The sequence below is a fragment of the Betta splendens genome, chromosome 17 (assembly GCF_900634795.4).
Source record: "Betta splendens chromosome 17, fBetSpl5.4, whole genome shotgun sequence".
In the NCBI taxonomy this organism is placed as follows: Eukaryota; Metazoa; Chordata; class Actinopteri; order Anabantiformes; family Osphronemidae; genus Betta; species Betta splendens.
The window spans coordinates 13,680,791-13,701,674 of NC_040897.2; the positions used below are offsets into that span (position 1 = coordinate 13,680,791).

Here is a 20,884-nt window from a genome sequence, read left to right on the forward strand (position 1 = left end):
TGTATGTATGTCAACAGATGCTTGCTGTCTGAACATTAGAACACAGGCTCACTGCCTTTTTCACTTCCTCTCGCGGCCCGATGGACAAACACCCTGTACAGTCGTCTGAGCCGAGCCGGTCCGAGCTGTGCCGTTCTCCTCCGTCGTGCCAGACTCGACTAGGCCGAGGCTGGCAGCGCAGGTGCTGCAGAACCGGTCTAATTACCCAGTGTTGTGCCACCCAGCTGATGAGCTAATTACAGCATCCGCCTGTTTTCCTCTCAATCTGGAAAGCCAGTAAACACAATGTGTTGTCAGCGCGCACACATGCGCGGACACACAAACACACACACACAGCAGTGAAAAATCACACATTTTACTCTTTGCTACACACAAGCAGTCATGTACACATACCCACACAGCAGCTGTCACCTATCCACTAGCAAACAAACCCGACCTAGCCCACTCCAGGAAAATGATGGCGTTTCATCAAACACATTAAACTCCAGTTGGCAAACTAATGGGGTAATGCCCTGGTACCTACTGTCTGCTGAATGGCTGGTCCTTAGAACTAGTTTTCAAAACCATTAACTGTCCCATTAACCTCCATGAAGGCAAACTTGTGAACGTGTGTGCATTCCCTTCATGTCGGTCATCGTCACTGAGTGATAGACCAACAGGCTGTTGGAGTGGTCTTTAAGCCCCGTGTGTGTCTGTCGCACCAGGAAACGGGCCTCGCCCCTGCCCAAGGACGAGCACTCCGGTGGGGTCAAAGACTCTCTGCTGGCCAACTCCTCCGACCCGGTGGAGATGAGACGACTCAACTACCAGACGCCAGGTAGATAAGTTAAACGCTTTAAATGTTGAATGAAACATGATCCTGTCACAGAGGCTTGGTCTCATTTTGTTTTTGGTTTTCGGACAATATTATATTAAGAGAATGCAATCTACAAGTTAGAAAATCACAGTGAAAATATTTTTTTGATGGAAATGAAAAAAAAACTCCCTTGCACACAGTCAGTACTTGACATAATCATATCCTCAGCACTCCCGGGTTACGTCTGAAGGTGGTGTTTTTAAATTCCTGTCCAGTCTGAGCCTTTCTTTGCTGCTGTCTAAACAGCCTTTCTAGATGCCATTTTTGTGTTGCTGTGTGACATCCGTGTTTATTTTAATGCTGTAATTATGACCAGTTACCAGACGTTAGAAAATTTGGTCAGTGGGAGAAAATCAATGGTTTTCACCGTGGCTCTACTCCACTCAGGCTGAGCCATTTAAAATTCCATTCACACACTCTGGCACAGTGGGGTGGGCTGGAGGGGAGCTGTGTCAGGGTGCCCGCCTCGGCTTCAGCCTGCTTCCTTTTTCCCCCTGATCTCCTCTCTCCTCCTCCGGTCCTTGCTCCTCCTTCCTCCGTGAGCTCCTTTCATTCCTCCCAGCTGGTAATGAGTTCTGCTGCCTCTGATGTCAAGGTGAGCCAGGCGGAGGGAACAGTGGAGCCCAGAGAAAATGTCAGCCCCTGTCCCTGTGTTTTTCTGTGTGTGTGTGGATATATCCTTTCTCACGGGTTATTAAAGATCCTGTTCGCCATACACACGCACACACACAGCCCCTTTGAACCCCTGCAGAGGAATTAAGCAGTGCTGGCGCTCTAAAAGAGCCCTGTTCTTCCATCCTCCCACTCCACCTCTCTCCTCTTTTGTCTTCCATTTCCCCCTGTAGGGTAATCTCTCTCTCTCTTTCGCTCGCTCAGCGGCTCTCTCTCTTTCTTTATACGTCAACATTTATCTTCCTTCTCTTCATTTCCACCTCGCTGTTTTGGTTCATGAGTGGTGATTATCAAAAATCACCAAGGCTGTGTATAGCTCATGAAGAAGTGTGAGGCTCCCAAGGCTGAGCTGAATGAATATTGAACAGCCCCTTCCTCTGTCCTTTTGCTCTTTCTCTCTTTGATTTGCCCACAGCAGGTGAACATTCCTGCTCTGATTTTGATTGTTGTTAAGTGGTCAAGCCGATTGCAGCGCATGTCTCCACCGTGTTGGTTCATAAAACAGGCCTCACTTGTACCTTTTAGCACGCCAGCAGCAGGTGTGCAGAGCTGCTAGCGAATTACCTGGATTATGCTTTGCAGACCTTGTTCAGACTGGTGTTTTCAGCACGCCATCTTTAGGAAAGTTCTAGTTTCAGGCAAAACATTGTGTCCACATAACAGCAGAATTGTTATAAATTCCATCTTTATCGCTAAAGGTTTACACCGAGCCGGGCTTTTGATGCTCTTGTTTCCCAGCCTAACTAGCTCCAAAGGTTATTTGCAGATACTGCTCGGCCCCGGTCTGATTGTGGGACGTCTCCATTGATCGAGTGTTCTTTTCCCTCCTTCCTTCACTCTCCTCTCTCCACAGGTCCCAGCTCTCATCGCTGCCCCAACACTCCAAGTTAGTCTGCTCTCTCACCAAATTGTGTTATTACCCACACATGCAGTCTCCTCCGCGCTCACTCACACCTGATTTCATCCCCTTGTTGCAATCCTGACAGACATCACAAGACCACCCCCTTGGAGCCTCTGGCGCTCCAAGGATGCCGCTATGTCATATCTTGGCTGTGAACTTCCCACAACAATTTTTTGGTGTGGAGAGCACCAACTAGATAGTTTCATGGATAGTTGAGCAGTGCAGACAGTTAACACTTGCTGAAAATTAGCTTTATTATCTTTGGCTTTATTCTTCATTTACTCAACAATGTAGCTGTAAAAGTCCAAACCAAACGTGCACAAATACAGTGCGTACACACTGATGGTAATGTGCTCATAGGTCTCCCTGTGTAATACTATTAAATTAGTGTAATTGGTCACTTCTCTTCTTGTGCAGTGGCCATAGTAACCAGCCATTAGCCATTAGCATTAGAGCTAATGGTTGCTCATCTGAAAGCATGACCCGTGACCTTGCAGATGCACTCAGCCAAACGTGCTGCTGTTCATTTCTATACTTTTGAAAAGGTTTCTTATGGATGTCTGTGTGAATTTAAATGTGTAAGGTTAATGTTGCTCCATGTGTAACTTTAGCATCTCCCGGTGCCGCATACAGTTAACTTTTAACACGTAATGTGAGTGCCCAGCAATCCATTTAAGCACGGAGCCAAGTTCAGAGGCACAGGGGGAATTCGTGTCGGTAGATTAGCAATAAATCATCCAATAACCCGGCAATGAAAAATCTCGGGAGTGGCAGGGGGGTTGTTTGAAATTAATCCAGCCCTAGTGCTCCAGGCTGGGCTGGGAGATAGTCTATTGTAGGGAAAGAGATTTTCAGAGAAATAAGTTTTGGCTGGTGACCAGTCGGTTATTTGCTCTCTGGGAATTGACAGTGTGACTGATTTCTAGTGACTGCTGGGATCTTGCTCACCTTCCACCAACTGAGTGTTGTGGAGTCAGAGAAGATGTCTGCCTCCTGCTTTCCTCCAGGAGCATGCTCACCCAGTCACTCATGTGCATCGCTGTGCTGTCCTCCTCAGCATGATGATATCACCAAATGTCACCAGCCTGTTTCAACTCGTGCACTACTTCCTACTTCCTTCCTTCTCTCTTCTCTCCCTCTCTTCATGCATTGTTGAACAAAGTGCACTCTCCTCATGGTTACACAGCCACCTCATGGTCCCACTGGCAGCCTCACTCACCTTGTGGTCCAACCAGTGTTTGTGCGAGTCATTGTGCGTGTCTGATGTGCAAACAGCCAGGTTTCCACTCACGTCTTTGTCTTTCTCCTTCTTCCTCCACTTCCTCTCCCAGGAATGAGGGAGCACCCGCCCATTCCTGTCATTGAACTAGCCGACCACATAGAGCGCCTGAAGGCTAATGACGGCCTCCGCTTTTCCCAAGAGTATGAGGTAAGGGTCAAGCACTAATTTTGCATCAGACTTGGCCTCTGTCTTAAGCATATGAATGTGTCTCTTTGTTATGCGTCTGAGGGGAAGTTTTATGTTTATGCCTCTTTGATCCCACATGCATGTATTCTAATGGATTATTGAAGATTTCTTTCACAGACATTCTTCAGTCATTTTTACAACTCTATTACCAGTCCCACCAGGAAACCAACACTTATATTAAATGCTGTGAGATGCTTTTTCACAAAACTAGCAGGTGGCGTGTTGCTTAAGCAATCTGTGTGCGCCTTGATGTTTCCCCGAAGAATGTTATTTTGCAGGCGGTCTCTCCGATGCAACTTGGTGAGGGATTATGTCTTGTCAGTGTTCTCCCTCAAAAAAAGGGAGCAAATTAGCATTTAAAGTGGCACATGGTTGGTTTGGGGAGTGTGTGTGGCCAGATGAAAAAGAGAAGCATCCGTGAATACAGCAAAATGAGGCTTGTCTTTTATTTGTTTCTATTGTTTGATCCCCTTTATCTAATCAGCTCTATTCCTCACATGGATGGATGTGACAAGGCTGTCGGGACGATTGTTTTACCTTTACTGCAGCCTAAAAGGTTACATAATTGCCTCTGTCTGCGTGTCTGTGAACAGCATATGTTTCTACAGAATAAAATTTGCAGTGCAATTTCACACTCCCGAGAGTCACGGCAAATTTGTTTTGGTGACCTCGTGACCTTTCCCCAAGCGTCACCACAAGGCCAAACTTAAGCCAGCATTTTATTCCGTTCTGTTATCTGCCCTGTCCAGTGTTTACTGTGAAAATAACATCTACTTGAAAGCCTTATGTAACTGTTCTATCATCTACCCAGCCGTGCTCCCTCTATGAGAAAAACATTCAGAACTATATGTAGCACTCTGTTTTATTAATAAACCATGTTTGTACATTTTGTCTTACACAATTAGGGCCATGTTTGTTCATATTTTATGAGTTATTCTCATTTTTTCATGGTCCATTTATTTACAGTACTTAGTTAGAACATAAATGTGTTCCTACATGTGCAATCACATGAAACCTTTATGTGATTGCAACAAACCTTTATTGATACAACATTTAGTTGTCAAACTTAAAGTTAGATGGTGGAATAAAACATCAATTATTATAATTTTCAATGAAAAATGCACCTTTTTAAAATAGTATATAATACTAATGGATATCTTGCCTAGTTTGCTGCATATATAACAGCTAACTGGGGAGTTAATTAGGCCTTGGTGAAAATCTGCACTCAATTAAGTGCTTTCTTGTGTTGCTCAGTGCCTCTCCAGCACATAGCCCTCCCATCATGTTTAGTTAGTGTAAACGAATCACGCTAGAGAAGTGGCTTGTATGACTGCAGGCGACCAGTCTGGCTCGGTTCCCTCCCCGCACGAGTCATTCCAAACCCGGGGAAGACCCCCTCCGTGGCGCGGCAGATGGCCCTCCATCTCCGTGCCAGCCGAGGCGCTGTGGCGGAGCCCGTGGCACTTTGTCACAGTCACGTTCGCCGTTGCTCCCGTAGCGCTTCACCCCAAGGCACAGAATTTGTGGAGTCTCCGCAACTTCCTCTCCCTGATGTTTTAGGCGGCCTGACACTTCCTTTGCCACCAACGCCAGTCCGCATCACACTGAGCAAGGAGCACACTGGATAATGAGCAGAATTTGTCAATCAGACATGCTGCAGCTCCCACTGACAGTCTTTTTATCGCAGGAAGCAATATCGCGCTGCAGTCGTCATAGCACTATCATTATGTTCATTTGAAAGCATTTCCAGTATGTCAGCGAGAATACCATAGGCGCTCGCTTCTCACCTTCTACCATTTCTACCTTACTTGTTTGCTAGTTGTCATCAGTCTAGTGTGCCTGCTGCGTTCGCCGAGCTCTCAAATGGATATGACATGTTTTGACTGAAAATGAAATCTCTATCTTCGTACCGCCGGGCACGCACGGAGAAATTGGCAGTGCTGAGCCTCATCAGCAGCAATAGGTCTATGCCCACATGACTCTCACTGTTGAGCAATTTGAAGCTGTGGTGGAAGGTTTCTTGCTTATGAGCACTCCACATTTTCCATACATTGTTCAAAGCTAAATGGTGCACATGGGTTTTTTTCTAGAAATCATATTATTCAGGTCTTAAATAGCTTGTTTAAATCTTGGGCTTTGTGCCAGATCTTTGCTGCATAAGTAGCCCTTCCTCCATAGTACAGTAACACAAGGACTTTTAGGAAAGCAACAAATTATTAGTTCTTTTTATTGCACACATTCCTAATCTCCATCCTACCGAGGCCTCACTTTGTTTTATTCATTATCCAATAATCACTAGTTATTATGTTTGAGCTGTCACGTTCTGACAAAAAAAATGACCTCTTTCATTAAATTAGTGCCAGAACCATGTTCAGTAAGTGTAAGAATTTCAAAGGCGTCATTGTGAGTCCTGCTGGCAAAAGGTCCTGGGAATTAGTGGACATTGTTCCAGCGCGAGCCGAGGGAGATCAATATGGAATAACAAGACACTCTGTGACATTATCAAGCCAAGGGATGGGAGGCCATTGCACATCTCCCCCAATCAATATGTATGCAGTATAGCGTCATCTTAGCTGAGAGACAAATGACGCATAAAGGACAGAGGTAGAAACAAAAATACGCTGAAACAAAACTCCGAGATAGAAAAAAGGCAAGACTGGGAGAGGCGACGCTGCAAGAAATGATGCATGCGAGTCCCAGATTTACGTTGGTAATAGGACCGTCCTAAGGGAGAGCACGAGGGCTTCAAATCCTTTATTTAGCTCCCAGACAAATCAAATTAATTCTCATTATAATAGGTTTAGAATCTGGAGGAATGTGTTGGCTCATCTTTAAGTTGTGACCTTTAATGGTTGATTTAAATGGTTAGAACAAATATCTTAATATTTTCTCCATTAGAATTCAAGACTTTAAATGCCATGTAAATACCTAACCTATTAAATGATGAGGCTGGTCCTACCAAAGGCTCCACGCTACAAAAAGCCATATGTTTCAGTTAAAAGCTTGGTGTTTTATGTTTTTATCCTTTTTATAGTCTTGCTTTGTGCTTCTGTGTCCATGTTCTCATAATCACCTTCTCCATCTCCCTGTTGTTTGCCTTCTCTTCCACCTTCCTTGTCTCTCCTCCAGTCTATTGATCCAGGCCAGCAGTTTACCTGGGAGAACTCCAACATGGAAGTAAACAAGCCAAAGAACCGCTATGCAAACGTCATCGCCTATGACCACTCCAGAGTAGTGCTCACCTCTGTTGATGGTAAGAGCTCATGTAACTACTTAACCCCTGAGACAGTGGCCGACTGAGGCTGCCGTCGACCCCGACCTCCTTCTCAAGTACTGAGAACATGCTGCATCTGCTGCGTGAGAGCTCTCTTGAAGGGCTGTGTACCCTTTTTGTTTGGACATAAAATGTGTGATCATAACATACTGTATGAATTCAAGAGCACCATGCATAATAAGTGACAACGTGCAGAAAAACAAAGCCATAAATGTGTCATTCACTTTGATATAAAATATACTAATCTTATTCTTATCCTTGTCTCTGAGCAGTATTATTATCTGAAATAGCCATCCTGTCTAACAGATGAGTCATATCTCTGCTGCTTCTCTTTGCTATAGCTGTTCCAGGAAGTGACTACATCAATGCCAACTACATTGATGGCTACAGGAAGCAGAACGCATACATCGCCACACAGGGGCCACTGCCAGAGACCCTGAGCGACTTCTGGAGGATGGTGTGGGAGCAACGGTCCAACACCATTGTCATGATGACCAGACTGGAGGAGAAATCCCGGGTAAGGGAAGACAACTGTGTTTAATACTAAACACTGTAAAGACGTCACATTACATACATAATATATTTGTTGCATATAGTAATAACAAACAGTAAGTATTTAAATACATGAATTAGTAAAAGCAAAAAGCCAGAACTACAGTTTCCTTTTTATGAAATTTCCTCAAAGCACAACGTCACAGCCGACTGCCAGAACAAAGGCTGTGAATCGATCTCGCTTCAGCGCTACCTGGTTACATAAACAACCAACAGATGGCTGCTGTGATCCTATGATGAAATCCAATGACTGTCTTATGAAACTTAAAGATATCAAAGTCCATATTACTACAATGTGAGAGAAAGTCAGCTTTGTTTAGCATTGACATGTGGCCAGAAATTCGGTTTCCTCACTTTTAGTAAATCCAGCCTGTATATTTATGTAGCTCAACGTTAAGGAAGTAACATTACTCGCAACAAAGCCTGAAGGCATATAGATGCCCGGTCCTACTTTAAAGCAGGATTTGTCAGCCTGATCAAAGTCACAAGGACTTCAAAGGATATTTTGGTTGTCTGTGGACAGCATCGCATCAGGCTGCTTCTCTTCTCCCGAGTCTTCAAACTCTAAAAAGTTTTTTTGTCAAGTAAAATTGCACAACAGCTTTTCCCCGTCCCTCATCCCCTCACCCACCCGTTGTTTGTCTGCTGCATACGGAGAGATTATAATGGCAACTCTGCATCAGGAGACAACACACATTTTCAGAAAGTTTGCAGCTACATTAAAAACACGTAGATCTGAGTTATATTTAGATTTCTATAGTAATACAAATCCCTATCCATTATTTAGAAAATGCTCAGAGTTCAGTGCTTTTTTGTTGTTGTATTCTTTTAACTGCACCAAGCAAAGGCTTCAGAGTATTTTTTATTTTTGTATTTGCACTAATAGTGGTCTAATTTGACTCCCAAAAACAGCAGCCGGGTATGAAAACGTAGATGTTTGAGGTAGTATGATTCGCTGAAAAACATCCTTTTATTCCTAAAAAGCGATTTTCCAACCACTAAGAGCAAAACAGTAGCACATGAGCAACTTGAGTTTAAAAGTTGGTTTATTTAATTTAATTACCATCACATGCCCACGAGAAAATAAATCAGTGTGGAATCCTGCCATTAAGTGGTGCTTCATTAGTTGGTGCATATGGTGTCGATAGCGATAACATTTTCCTAGATTTTCTTTTTTGGCTGAGAGAAATAAAATACTCTAATCAGCTACAGTACAGCATTGGGGTTAGCCTTGGTCCTAAAGCACCTGCAGAGATGCTTGGACAGGGAAAGTTTGCAAAAGCAATACTTCTTGCCACGAAGAACCTTAAATTACTTTCCGTCATTCAAAACATATCATTGTCTGTTTTAATTTTGAGCTTTCGATGCAATCAATCATTCAGGCAGATTGTGGGCAAAACATATCATTTTGGAGCAGAGCTCATTTATTTGCACCTTGGAGAATAACTGCAGCGTGTTTATGTTTGATAAGATAATTTTTATTATACAGTCAGTCAATCTCGGCACAGATCTATGGCATCCTCCCCTCATATTTAGTGTGTCTGAGAGGCATTTCTCAGAGCTGTGTGACAGACGGCCATGCTCTCCATAGATCCCTCAGTCAAAGTCACGCACGCAAGCGCAAGGACAAAATTATGGAAACGCCACAACATAAAGAGAAATGAAACGGCCCCTCTGTCCATCTCTGCCTCCTACACATACTTGAAAATCAATTGGCTCGCCAGCGCTGTGAAGAGAGGCACAAAGAATCAAACCCGCCTTTTACCAGCTGGGTCTAAAACATTCTTCCCACTTACTGTGTGTCAGACTGCCTCACAGTCTTTGGTACCATATGATTTAATGTAGAGAAAATGTCGGGGCAGTGGTTGAAGCCGAGCTCCAGTCCTAACGCCTAGTTGGTGACATTTATATTATTGATATAATTTTCCCGTCTTAATGAATATATGAACAGCTGCACATGCAGATTGTGTGTTTTTGCATTAGTTCTTTAAACTAAAATGTCACAATTACAAAATATCATAAATGAAGCCTTTATTACACTGTTAAATGATAATTAAAATGCCCGTCGCCATTTTTGAAAGACTTCACAGTGAAACCTGAGGCAGCACAGAGTGAGTTGAATTGATTAAATTATATCTGCATTGAAAATGACAATATTTAATGAGTGAAACAGTCTTGAAAAGTCCTGTGAAACTGCAAACCACATCAAACAAACAACATTTGTAAGTTCATAATGAACATTTACCGGGCTCCTATAAACAGCATTACGGAGTATTAGAGATTTTAGCACTTCCTGCAGCACAGTTGTTACCAGTTAGTGGAGTGTAGACCAGTAGTATTATTCACTCTATATGTGCTGGTGTGCCTGTACCTCCTGTCTAGACACAGGAGGTCTGTGTCCTTTGCGACATGTTTGAAGCTGCTTCAAAGCAGAACCAGATGAGGGTGAAACCTGTGCTCTGTCAATGTGTGTGTGTGTGCGTGTGTGTGCGAGGGAGGGAGAATATGCCACCCAACCTCAGACAGCACAGAGATATTCATTACAGCGCTGACTGCTAATCCATATGTTTGCACTGCAAGTGGTTCCCTATCACTCAATTGAGTTTCTCCAGCAAGGCCCACCTCTGCCTCTGAATGGGAGCTGTCACCGGGGGAGGTGAAATGTGAGGGGGTGAATTTTAGTGCATTTTGTTTGTCGATTTGTACCAGCTCGCTGAGACAGCCAAGGTGCTTCGAAATGTCAGCTTGGTACTGCGGCATCAATATGATTAGCTTACCCGCGCCACCGCGCTTCCGCTCGTGTTATCCAAATCAATACCGCCGAGTCCTAGTCCCAGTGCTGACATCGAAGCGGTGTCTACGTTTGTTCAGTTTGTACAGGATACAAGAAAAAAGAGGTGTCTGGCTCCTCTAAAATAGCAACACACCTTTAACATGCTATGCACAGCGTCACCAGCTCATTGAAGATGCGCGATTGCAGGTCAGCGACAGCAGGAGGCCACTCAGCCGCTGCACAACCGTGAGTGTGTAGATAATGAAACATGCGGATCCTGTGAACTAAGTAATATGAAGGGGAAAGAAGCGTGATTGTGCCGCAGAATGGCCCATTTCTGGTGCTAAATTATTCAGAAATACTTTAGGACAGATTTTTTTTTTAGCTTATTATTACTGTTTGAAAACCAGAGCCAAACCCCAATTATAGCCACTGGTGTATTTTATCTGTCTGGCGTGGAAGGGCTCTTGTAGATGTTTAAGTGAAGAAAAGGCCTGTCAACATTTTTAAGTCCTTTTTTGTTGAATTCTAATGTTAACAGAGCCTTTTCCAAGCTGCGGGGACTAAAGTGGAGATTGTCAGAGTGGTTTAGATGCAGGGAGAAGCGGACCTCTAAGTGCTGGGATCCTCAGACTCGCAGTGAAAGCAGACACGGGGACGTTGGGCACGTACGGAGCCAGGCGGCTACACCTGCTGTCCCTCCGCAGCAGAACTGGCGTTTAGACGCGTCTCCGTCCACAGTTCACTACCCGGCCGTCACCAGCGTGCCAAAAGCTCGCACGACCAAGGGTTACAACCACCCGACAGGTGCTAATTGAAAATGATCACAGGCTGGTGAGAGACAAAGTGGCTTTCCTAATGTCCTTTTGAAGCGGCTCACATGCGGACACGCGTGGGCGAAGCTGCACACGCGCGATTCACCGGTGCACATATTTCACCAGATAGAGGAGCTGACTTTGTGTCTTGAGCTTTTAATTAGACAGTGGACAAAGCCTTTTATCTGACCTCTCTAATGTTCCCGTCTTGTTAATCAGTGTGATCCTACAAGCCGCTCGCCCGCCTGGCGCTGGATATTAGAGGCGCTTTGCTCCTGACACGCTGCCCTTTCTCTTGCTCTGCCAGGTGAAGTGTGACCAGTACTGGCCTTCACGAGGAACAGACACCTACGGCATGATCCAGGTCACCATGCTGGACACGGTGGAGCTGGCCACGTACAGCGTCCGTACGTTCGCCCTCTACAAGGTAAAGTTGTGCTTGTTTGGTCGCTGTACACTACGGCCCATGGGGTTCATGTTCGTGCAGGCAGGCCATTGTACTTCATAATTACTGGGGTCACATTTTGAAATGCGCTCTCTTATTTTTCTGCAAGCCGATAAAGGCTATTACCACAGGAGTCGTTTTTTCACTGCTGTAATTGGTTTTCGATGTCCAAGATTTTTCCTCTTGTTCTCAAAAGAGGCAGTGAAAGATTTCATTTTCTGGCTTTGATTCATATACTTCGTTTCTGTGGCGATGTGACTGATGTTTTTTTCTTTATTTCTCCCCCTTCAGTTCAGTTCAGTTCTTCCATTACTTACTTATAATTTAAAACATTATCATAATTCCTAATTAAATGCAAGTCTCTAGCTGGAGCAGTTACTTGGTTTCAATCAGTGCTGGTGACAATGCCAAGAAACGACTTGAGTCCAAATGAAAACTCATACACGTTATCTGCACTGCAGAATGATCACAGCCATGAAAGTAGGGCATATAATATGCTGCTATCAAAGTTATGAGTCAAATCGAGACATTTGCTTAAAATAGCTTCCTTCCTGACAATTAAATTTAGATATTTGCTCCCTTTTATCAAACCGAGTGACCTTTTTACATGTTTAGAACATTTTTCCTGCAGCGTGACAGGTTTCTTTCGTAAACGCAGCCAAGTGTATATAAGTATAGCCCACATACAGTATTGGTGCTTTTCTCACTCCTCTGCCTCTCCTACAGAATGGGTCCAGTGAGAAAAGAGAGGTGCGCCAGTTCCAGTTCATGGCTTGGCCGGACCACGGGGTGCCAGAGTACCCCACCCCCATCCTGGCCTTCCTCCGGCGGGTGAAGGCCTGCAATCCTCCTGACGCAGGGCCTATGGTTGTGCACTGCAGGTGGGTGCATCCAAAACCGAAGGCTTCTCATTTCAAACATTCCCCTCTGAGGGTTTTGTAATCTCTACAGCCCACAACGCTCTCTGGATGCGTTCCATCGGTGTGTAGCGCTGTGTGTGTGCACAGTAAAGAACACCGCGCGCGAAACTACGAAGTTGAAATGTTCTTTTTGGGGTCAACATCTATTTTCTTCCCCAGTGAATTTGGCTCAATAATTCTGTGCTATGCATTTTCCAGCTAGTCATTAGGAATCTCGAGATGCTTCCACAATCACAGACTTTGTGCACGGTCGGCAAAAATGATTCCTGTTTGGTCCAGCTGTTGTGCTGGAGTGTGCGCGTCAGCTAAGCTAGGAGGAACAACGTCCAGTCTTCAGCTGTCAAACAGAGCGAGGACATAATTGGATCAGCTTCAAGTTGTTTACCGTGTGTTATAAAAGGCCGTAAGAAACTTATCTGATCTATCGACTGAAAGTTTGTGTTTCCCTCCGTCAGCGCGGGCGTGGGCAGGACTGGCTGCTTCATTGTGATCGATGCCATGCTGGAGCGCATGAAACACGAGAAGTCGGTGGACATCTACGGCCACGTGACGTGCATGCGTGCCCAGAGGAACTACATGGTGCAGACCGAGGACCAGTACATCTTCATCCACGAGGCCCTGCTGGAGGCCGCCACCTGCGGCAACACCGAGGTGCCGGCCCGCAACCTGTACGCCCACATCCAGAAGCTGACCCAGCCCCCGCCCGGCGAGACGGTCACTGCCATGGAGCTGGAGTTCAAGGTGACACATTAGCCGCGAGGCGTCAGAGCAGCTAGCACAGTAGCATTAATGCGCACGGATGCGCGGTTCAGGGACAAACAGAGCAGATCAAACACATTAACACACCTGTACTGTATGTGGACAATCATCCCAATGACTGACGCTCATGCATGCACACAGCTGGTGTTCAAGGTGACTCACTCACACACTCGCACCTTCTGTCAATAGCCATTGACTGTGATGTTATTACACACTTTCCTCCCGGTGCTGCTCTGCCATTAGCCCTCTTATGACCATGATCCATTCTGTTTGAAGTGATAATGGCATCTACGCTGCTGCCAGCGACGGCGAGTGAGGCAGCGAGAGGGCGACGGTGGCGTATGTGGCGGCCGCAGCCTCTGACCGCAGACCCGCATGCGCACACACATTATGCAGATTACCCTGACTGTCCGTGCAGACTCCTGTGCTGTCCATCTGCGCTCCGGCCACTGCCAACACTAAGCTTGTCATGCCTGCAGTCCCCCAAAGCAGCTCGGGGACTGTGGGAGACAAGTTCACTGTATTTAGTCTCACCTACCGAGCCAGAATCTCCCACCACTCTCTTCGTAACTCTCTAAGTCTTATTTGGCTTGACAATAAACCTTAGGTCTAAATAACAAGTTGTCAGAGAAGCACTTCAGGCTGCTTTGTTTGCTCACGTTGGGTCACTTCTTCCTCTCTCATCAATCCCTTTCTTCCTGTCTGGATTCTTAATAAACAGAGACTGGCCAACTCCAAAGCCCACACGTCGCGCTTCATCAGCGCCAACCTGCCCTGCAACAAGTTCAAGAACCGCCTGGTCAACATCATGCCTTTCGAGTCCACCCGCGTCTGCCTGCAGCCCATTCGTGGCGTCGAGGGCTCTGACTACATCAACGCCAGCTGCATTGACGGCTACAGGTCAGTGAAGGGCTCAATTGTCTTAGTTTCAATAGCACCTCTCAGCCCTATTATTTAAGGCCTTAAGGCATCAGAAAGTGTAAAAGACGCCCAAGTTTGTTGGTTTGAAGGGTCGGCACTTTGACCTCATGCTTTTTTATTCCACATTGTTGGAAAGCTGACACAACACAGCAGATTGCATCCTAAACTTGCCTGATTCTAGTGACTGTGACAGGTCAACAGTTGTTTCCTGACATCAGAGGTTGTAACAGGTGGGAACAACACACGGTATTCACCGCGGAGCAGATAAAAACGTCAGGGTGGGGACTCGGGATGAGGCCGCAGTGGGCGGCGTGCAGTTGCCAGTGTTACTCTGTGGCTCTCGTCAGCTGATCCGCCGCCGCTTTTCTATTGAAGCTACTGCATGTCCTCGTGTGCTCCGCGAGTCCAAATTGCTTCCTAGAGGGAGGAAGATGAAAAGGCAGCTCTGTTTTATATCTATATAAGTACAGGCAGAGACAGACAGAGCGGACTCTTCTGTAGCTGAATGTACAGCCAGGGGATGGGTTTAGCAGGCGTGAAATGCCATTCAGCCCATATGGGCTTCTGCTTTGTGCTGGGTCCAGACAGACACAACACCTCCATCCCCACCTCTGCCGCTGCCCCCTCCTCTCCGCTCCTGTTGTTAATGAGAAGGTGCTCCACAGAGGCGGGCCGTCTATTGTTGCTGAGTAAATAGCGTAATCACAGACTTTTACTTCCATGTTCCCGGCTTTTTTCCTGTTCTCCTCCCCCTGTTTTGCCTCCTCTCATCTCCGCACGTCTCTGTTCTCTCCTTTCATTCGTCTCCAGCGTGTCTCTTTGCTCTCCCTCCTCCTAGTCTCTTCGCTCGGCATCTTAATTCTCCATCCAAACATCACGGCAGAGACGGACATATCCGGGTGGAGACCTGTTGTGTGCACTTGCGGCGCTGTGTAATTAAGCCACTTTTAAAGCCCAGGCATAAATAAAAGCTAAACAGGGGCCTCCAGTGCCCTTCACCCCAGCGCCTCCAAGAAAAGCCAATAATATGCTAAGCTAATGAGAAGCGAACCATTGATTCCAGCTATGCTATCAGGGGCGCAGGCTCTGGATATGCTCTGATGCAGGCTGGAGTTTTAGCATTGTAATGAGGTTGAAATGAAACACGATGTCCTCCAGCACTGCAGTCATGTGGGATGATGCAGAGAGTGCTTTGTGCCGTTTGGCAGCGAGCTCGTCGGGACACAGTGTGCAGAGAAGTCAGTATTGTATGATGCGGGGGGTTCTGTCTTTTTTATCCTGGCCAGGGGACGTGTCTGAGCGAGGTTAGACGGATTCTAACCATCTATTTGAAATGTAGGATTCATCCCCTGCTTAGCGCTGCCTTCCTCTCCTACTCGTCCATCGCCTTCCTTTTTCCTGCCTCTCTCCTCCTCTGTCAGTGCAGTCGCTCCTACTTTGCTCCCTGATGACCGGCTGGAGAGAGAGAGCAGTTTTCATCCCCTCACATTTCCCTCCCTCCATCTACTCCCTGAACTTTGTACATTCTCACTTTTACTTTGCTTTTCTCTTTCCTCCCGTTTAATCTTTTTAATTTGATTCCCCACTCTGTTGCCTTCCCCCTCTTTGCATGCCATCTCCTCTCCTCTCCACCAATCTGTTGTTTCTTTATTTGTGTGAGCGAGGCCCTTAGCATATTCTAATCTCCCGGTTCCACATTAGTGCCTTGCCTCGAGCAGCTTCATTAGTTGTTCAGCCGTGGCTCAGTGTGCGACTGCGTGCGTGTTCGTGAGGTAGCGTGTCTGAATATACATGCCGGCGTTCTGCACGCATACATGCGTGTACACCTGGATGCAGGCTTACATGTGCTGCAGCCATGTGAGTGTGAGCGCATAATGGTGCGTGCACGCGCGTTGGCTTATTCAGCTCGCTCCCTCCCGGTTGATCAGTGCGCTGCTGCCACCTGCTGTTTGACAGAGGAACTGCTCAGCTGGACCAAAGTCACGTAGGACACAAGCGCAGCTCTGGCACCTCAGGGGATGAGCTCATCTCCAGTTTTGTGAGCATATCAAGTACTCGCTCTCATGCTGTGTTGTGTTACACAGACGACGGACAAAGAAGAAGATGATCTATACTGGCAAAAAATCCCTCAATAGGTCTGATAGATGTTGGGACTTAGTTCCCATTTTCCCTAAATGTGTATGAATTTATCTTGCTGTCATGTTAGAGACAGGGTTGAGAGAATGGTACAGTGTTGAGCTTGCGTCTCAGTGGATGATATGGCTTCACAGAGTCTCATTCACACAAGCACACAGTAGCTTGTCTGTTAGTGGATTGGAGCAACACAAACATTTGTTTTGTGTTATTACCTTGTCTTAACTTTGACGTCTTTGTGCACTCTGTCTTCAGACAGCAGAAGGCCTACCTGGCTACACAGGGCCCACTGGCTGAGACCACCGAGGACTTCTGGAGGATGCTGTGGGAACACAACTCCACCATCGTTGTCATGCTCACCAAGCTACGAGAGATGGGACGGGTGAGACACAAACACGCGCTGGAAATAGAAAACGTGCATCTGTAAAGTTGCTAAAGCACGCGATGACGATGTGTCACACTGCACAAATTTGAATCCATTCCAACCCTGGCTAGAAATGATTTTATCATTATCGAAGGGGTTTGTGTTGAAACGTACTACTGTGTCAGGTTTGGCAAGCTGTGCATTCCATATTAAAGTCTGAATCACACTTTAATAACTCTGGTAACGCGGGAACAGGCATCAAAAGACATAACATAAATGTAGACTTTTAAGATTCTGTAGATTCGGCAGCTTTGCACAAAGACTGGATCCCAGCATGGCTCTGTCAGAAGTGACATCCTGGCTCCTCAGTTTGCCTTTGATTCCAGCCGGGGACCTTCCATCTGGCTCCTGATGTTCCCAGTCTGTCTGTTCACTGACGAGTGTCAGCAAACGCCAATAAACAAAGTGGTTTTAGCTTTTGACAGAGTCGGGCTAGCTGTTTTCCCCTGTCAAGTCTTTATGCTAAGCTATAACAGCTGTCAAATTTAAGGGTTTAGACGCGAGTGTGGCATCGATCATCTCTTCTAATTCTCAGTAAGAACGCGAATAAGCATCTGCTAAACCTCAAACTATTCCTGAGAATGAGAGCATTCGTCTTGGAAGCACTTTGATTAAATCCATAAAATTTTATTCTAAGATAAGCTGCAGGCGATCTGACTGCATTTCACATATTATATTTTATCACCCACTCATCCATAATGATGAATAGCACTCATGCACATCATCACTGTAGTTAAGAAAAGAAACAGATTATGAAAATATTTAGCTACCTAGGATGAATAAGACCCAATGACTCAAAGTGACGAAGAACATACAGTAACCTGTTCAATGGTATCATACGTGTGCAAGCCTCAAAATGTTGGTCCTCTTCCCTTTTGCAGGAGAAGTGCCATCAGTACTGGCCAGCGGAGCGTTCAGCCAGGTACCAGTACTTTGTGGTCGATCCAATGGCTGAATACAACATGCCCCAGTACATCCTCCGAGAGTTCAAAGTCACAGATGCCAGGGTACGCTGGACTCGCTGTGTGTGGACGTTTGTCACTTCGCCCTTGTGCATTTGTGTGTGTACCTGCACAGACACCTGCTCCGTGCGTGAGGCTGCTGTCCTGCTGGGAGAGGATGTGGATTGATTGGCATTACGTATGTGCCAAGAAATAGAAATGCAACCCAAATCCATCTTAATTTTAGATTTTCATACAAATCCCGACAGTCATGCTAAGTGTTAAGAATTGTAGCGACTGTGATTTCAAGGTAGAGATGATCAGAACGCACTCCATGTTATTTCTCCTGACAGGTTGACATCAAGTGAATGCGCCATCAAACATGTTTACCCAGATTTAGTAAGCATGTTTTGCTGTATGTGTTCACGCATGTGCTTCTGGATGCGAGTGCGAGCGTGAATGTTTCAAGATCACTGTGAAAATACATGAAAAGCATAGCCTCCGATCCCTAAGGGGCCCGAACTGGAACTCCCTGTGATGCAGTAGTTTCAATGGGCTATAAATACACTTTACTGTCGTCAGACAGCTCACAGCACAGCAACGCTCTAATCCCAGACTCATTTCCTCTTACACACACGCGTGTAACATACATACTGACTTCACAGTTCTGCTAAACATGTTCCAGTCCAGCGTGTTTCATCCTCTCCGTCGCAGATGTGCGGCAGCGGCAGCACCGCCTCTCCCTCCTGTCACCCTTTTGTCTCTCTGCCGCTTAAATGTACTGAACCCCTGGTGTGCTGCCCCTCAGGACGGCCAGTCCAGAACAATCCGCCAATTCCAGTTCACTGACTGGCCCGAGCAAGGAGTGCCAAAAACCGGGGAAGGCTTCATTGACTTCATTGGACAAGTGCACAAAACCAAGGAGCAGTTTGGACAAGACGGACCAATCACTGTGCACTGCAGGTGAGGAGGAAAGATGGTGTTAACGAGGGTTTATACTTGTTAAGCATTAGGTTATAATTACACCTTATTAATGAATATTTCCTCCTGTATGTTGATGTGTCAGCTTTCTGTAAAGTGCTAATTCCCACCCCTATTACTGATCTCTGGGGTGGAGGAGATACTTACATTCATATGCAGACACTTACTGGACATACGACGTGAACCATGAGAACAAAAGCCATTAAAATCAGATGTTATAATTCATGTCACATGCCTGCGACTCAGCTCCCAGGACATTTTAATAACACCACAGTAATAGTCGGGCGCTTTGATTTGGAGCATACATTAAAGTCACGGAGATAAGGGCCCTCAGACAGTAAATGTAATAAATATTCTGTGTGCATCAGTGCCGGGGTGGGCAGGACCGGCGTCTTCATCACCCTCAGCATCGTGCTGGAGAGGATGAGGTACGAGGGCGTAGTCGACCTCTTCCAGACCGTGAAGACGCTTCGCACCCAGCGGCCTGCCATGGTGCAGACCGAGGTAAGAGCAGACGCGGGCGAGGAGATGATCCGATAGAGATTCCCTCAGTAACAGGCCGACGTTCCAAAGTCAATACTGAATGTGTAAATGTGATGCTAGCTGAATGTGCGTCCTTCCTGTGCTCTACAAAGACCACGACTTACTGACAAATCCTGCTTTAATAGAGGTTTTAAGAGGCACAAAGTCACTTGAGACTCAGCCACAGTTTTGTATTGTAGGAATTAAGAACTGACACATAAATAAATTAATATTGAGAAAGGGAAAACGGCATCTTTGACTCTTAAACATACGCCGTGTGAATTTTAATAGGCTCTTTACCCTCCAGCACTCACGGCCTTGCTCTCCTTCCAGGACCAGTACCAGTTATGCTACAGGGCAGCGTTGGAGTACCTGGGAAGCTTTGACCACTATGCAACGTAACCACTCCCACGAAGCCGCCTCCCTGGTCAGACCTCTCAGGAGGGTGCCACGAGTCCCATCTCAGCCACCATCCACTCACTTGACCCCCCCCCCCCCCCCCCCCCCAAAAAAAAAAAAAACCCAGCCCCACACAGCTACCGGAGCGGAGGACAAAGGGACCCGCTTGTCGACCCTCCAACGGGTCGAATCAGTCACAGAAATCCACAACGACTTCACCAACCACATGAGATTTTGCTTTTAAAATAACAGATGCATCACAACGACTATGACGAATACGACTCTTGTACAGATGCGACAGCTCAGACTGGCAGCTTGCCTCTCTGCTCTGTCCATGCCAAACCTCCCTGATTGTCAAAGGCTACTGGTAGCACTAAGAGAGCAGTTTTTTTTATTTCATGTCAATATTATGATTTATTATCTCAAGTGTTTTTGTTTAGTATACATTTTGAGGTTTTTAATAATCATTTTAACAGCAGACATTTCTTCTGTCTTAAACGGCCCTTCCTTGGGTCAGCATTATTTTCATAATCAGTACTTTTATTTTTTTAGCGTACTTTAGCACAAGGGACATGTATTTTTAACACGTTCCAGGATACTAATTCAGGAGGACCACTGTTCTCTGAGCTGCTGTTGAACTTTATTTTGTTTCTTCGCATTATGTGTCATAACGATTTTGGTCTTACTCAGTTCAATGCGTAAAAGGAAAGCGCTCATTTGCAGATTCTGACAAACAATCATCGGATTTCAGAGCACACACTTGATGATGACCTGGTAGCTGGCTAAGAACAAGTGGATTAGCGAACGAGAGACTAAATCAGAGGTGTACAGAAATGGGAAGCACATGATTTCTATGTTGTTCGTTTTTATTTTTCATCAGAAGCCTACGGCATTGAGGCCTTCATACTCCACAGCGGAGAACTTACATGAGGAAAACAGACTTTTATACCCGAGGGGTAGTTCCAGGAAATAAACCTCCCCGATCTCTGAATATGGACGCTCTTCAAGTCCCTCCCATCTCTTCGCTGCCCATCAGACTGGTCGGTTTGTTGGATGTGAACCACGCACACACACCAAAAGGAGCTTCAGTGGTTCACATGGGCTGAGAGCAGCGCTGGCACCTGTACA

General features: G+C 46.0%; 1 protein-coding gene across 13 annotated transcripts in view; it reads left to right on the plus strand.

Moving 5' to 3' along the window:
• Positions 1–19,852, plus strand: part of LOC114844950 (receptor-type tyrosine-protein phosphatase F) — a 129,218-nt gene extending 109,366 nt beyond the window's left edge. For 9 of the 13 annotated variants that reach the window (XM_055503984.1, XM_055503986.1, XM_055503985.1 and 6 more), the window contains 14 exons: positions 705–817; positions 2,382–2,414; positions 3,761–3,858; positions 7,027–7,150; positions 7,513–7,688; positions 11,619–11,738; positions 12,483–12,637; positions 13,132–13,417; positions 14,157–14,335; positions 16,745–16,871; positions 17,795–17,920; positions 18,663–18,817; positions 19,204–19,339; positions 19,691–19,852. In XM_055503984.1, the coding sequence (XP_055359959.1) occupies positions 705–817; positions 2,382–2,414; positions 3,761–3,858; positions 7,027–7,150; positions 7,513–7,688; positions 11,619–11,738; positions 12,483–12,637; positions 13,132–13,417; positions 14,157–14,335; positions 16,745–16,871; positions 17,795–17,920; positions 18,663–18,817; positions 19,204–19,339; positions 19,691–19,759 (1,897 nt within the window). In that variant the 3' untranslated portion in view covers positions 19,760–19,852. The remainder of the gene's footprint in view (positions 1–704; positions 818–2,381; positions 2,415–3,760; positions 3,859–7,026; positions 7,151–7,512; positions 7,689–11,618; positions 11,739–12,482; positions 12,638–13,131; positions 13,418–14,156; positions 14,336–16,744; positions 16,872–17,794; positions 17,921–18,662; positions 18,818–19,203; positions 19,340–19,690) is intronic. The other 4 variants (XM_055503987.1, XM_055503993.1, XM_055503994.1 and 1 more) reach the window with 1 other exon arrangement.
• Positions 19,853–20,884: the final 1,032 nt, after the last annotated feature.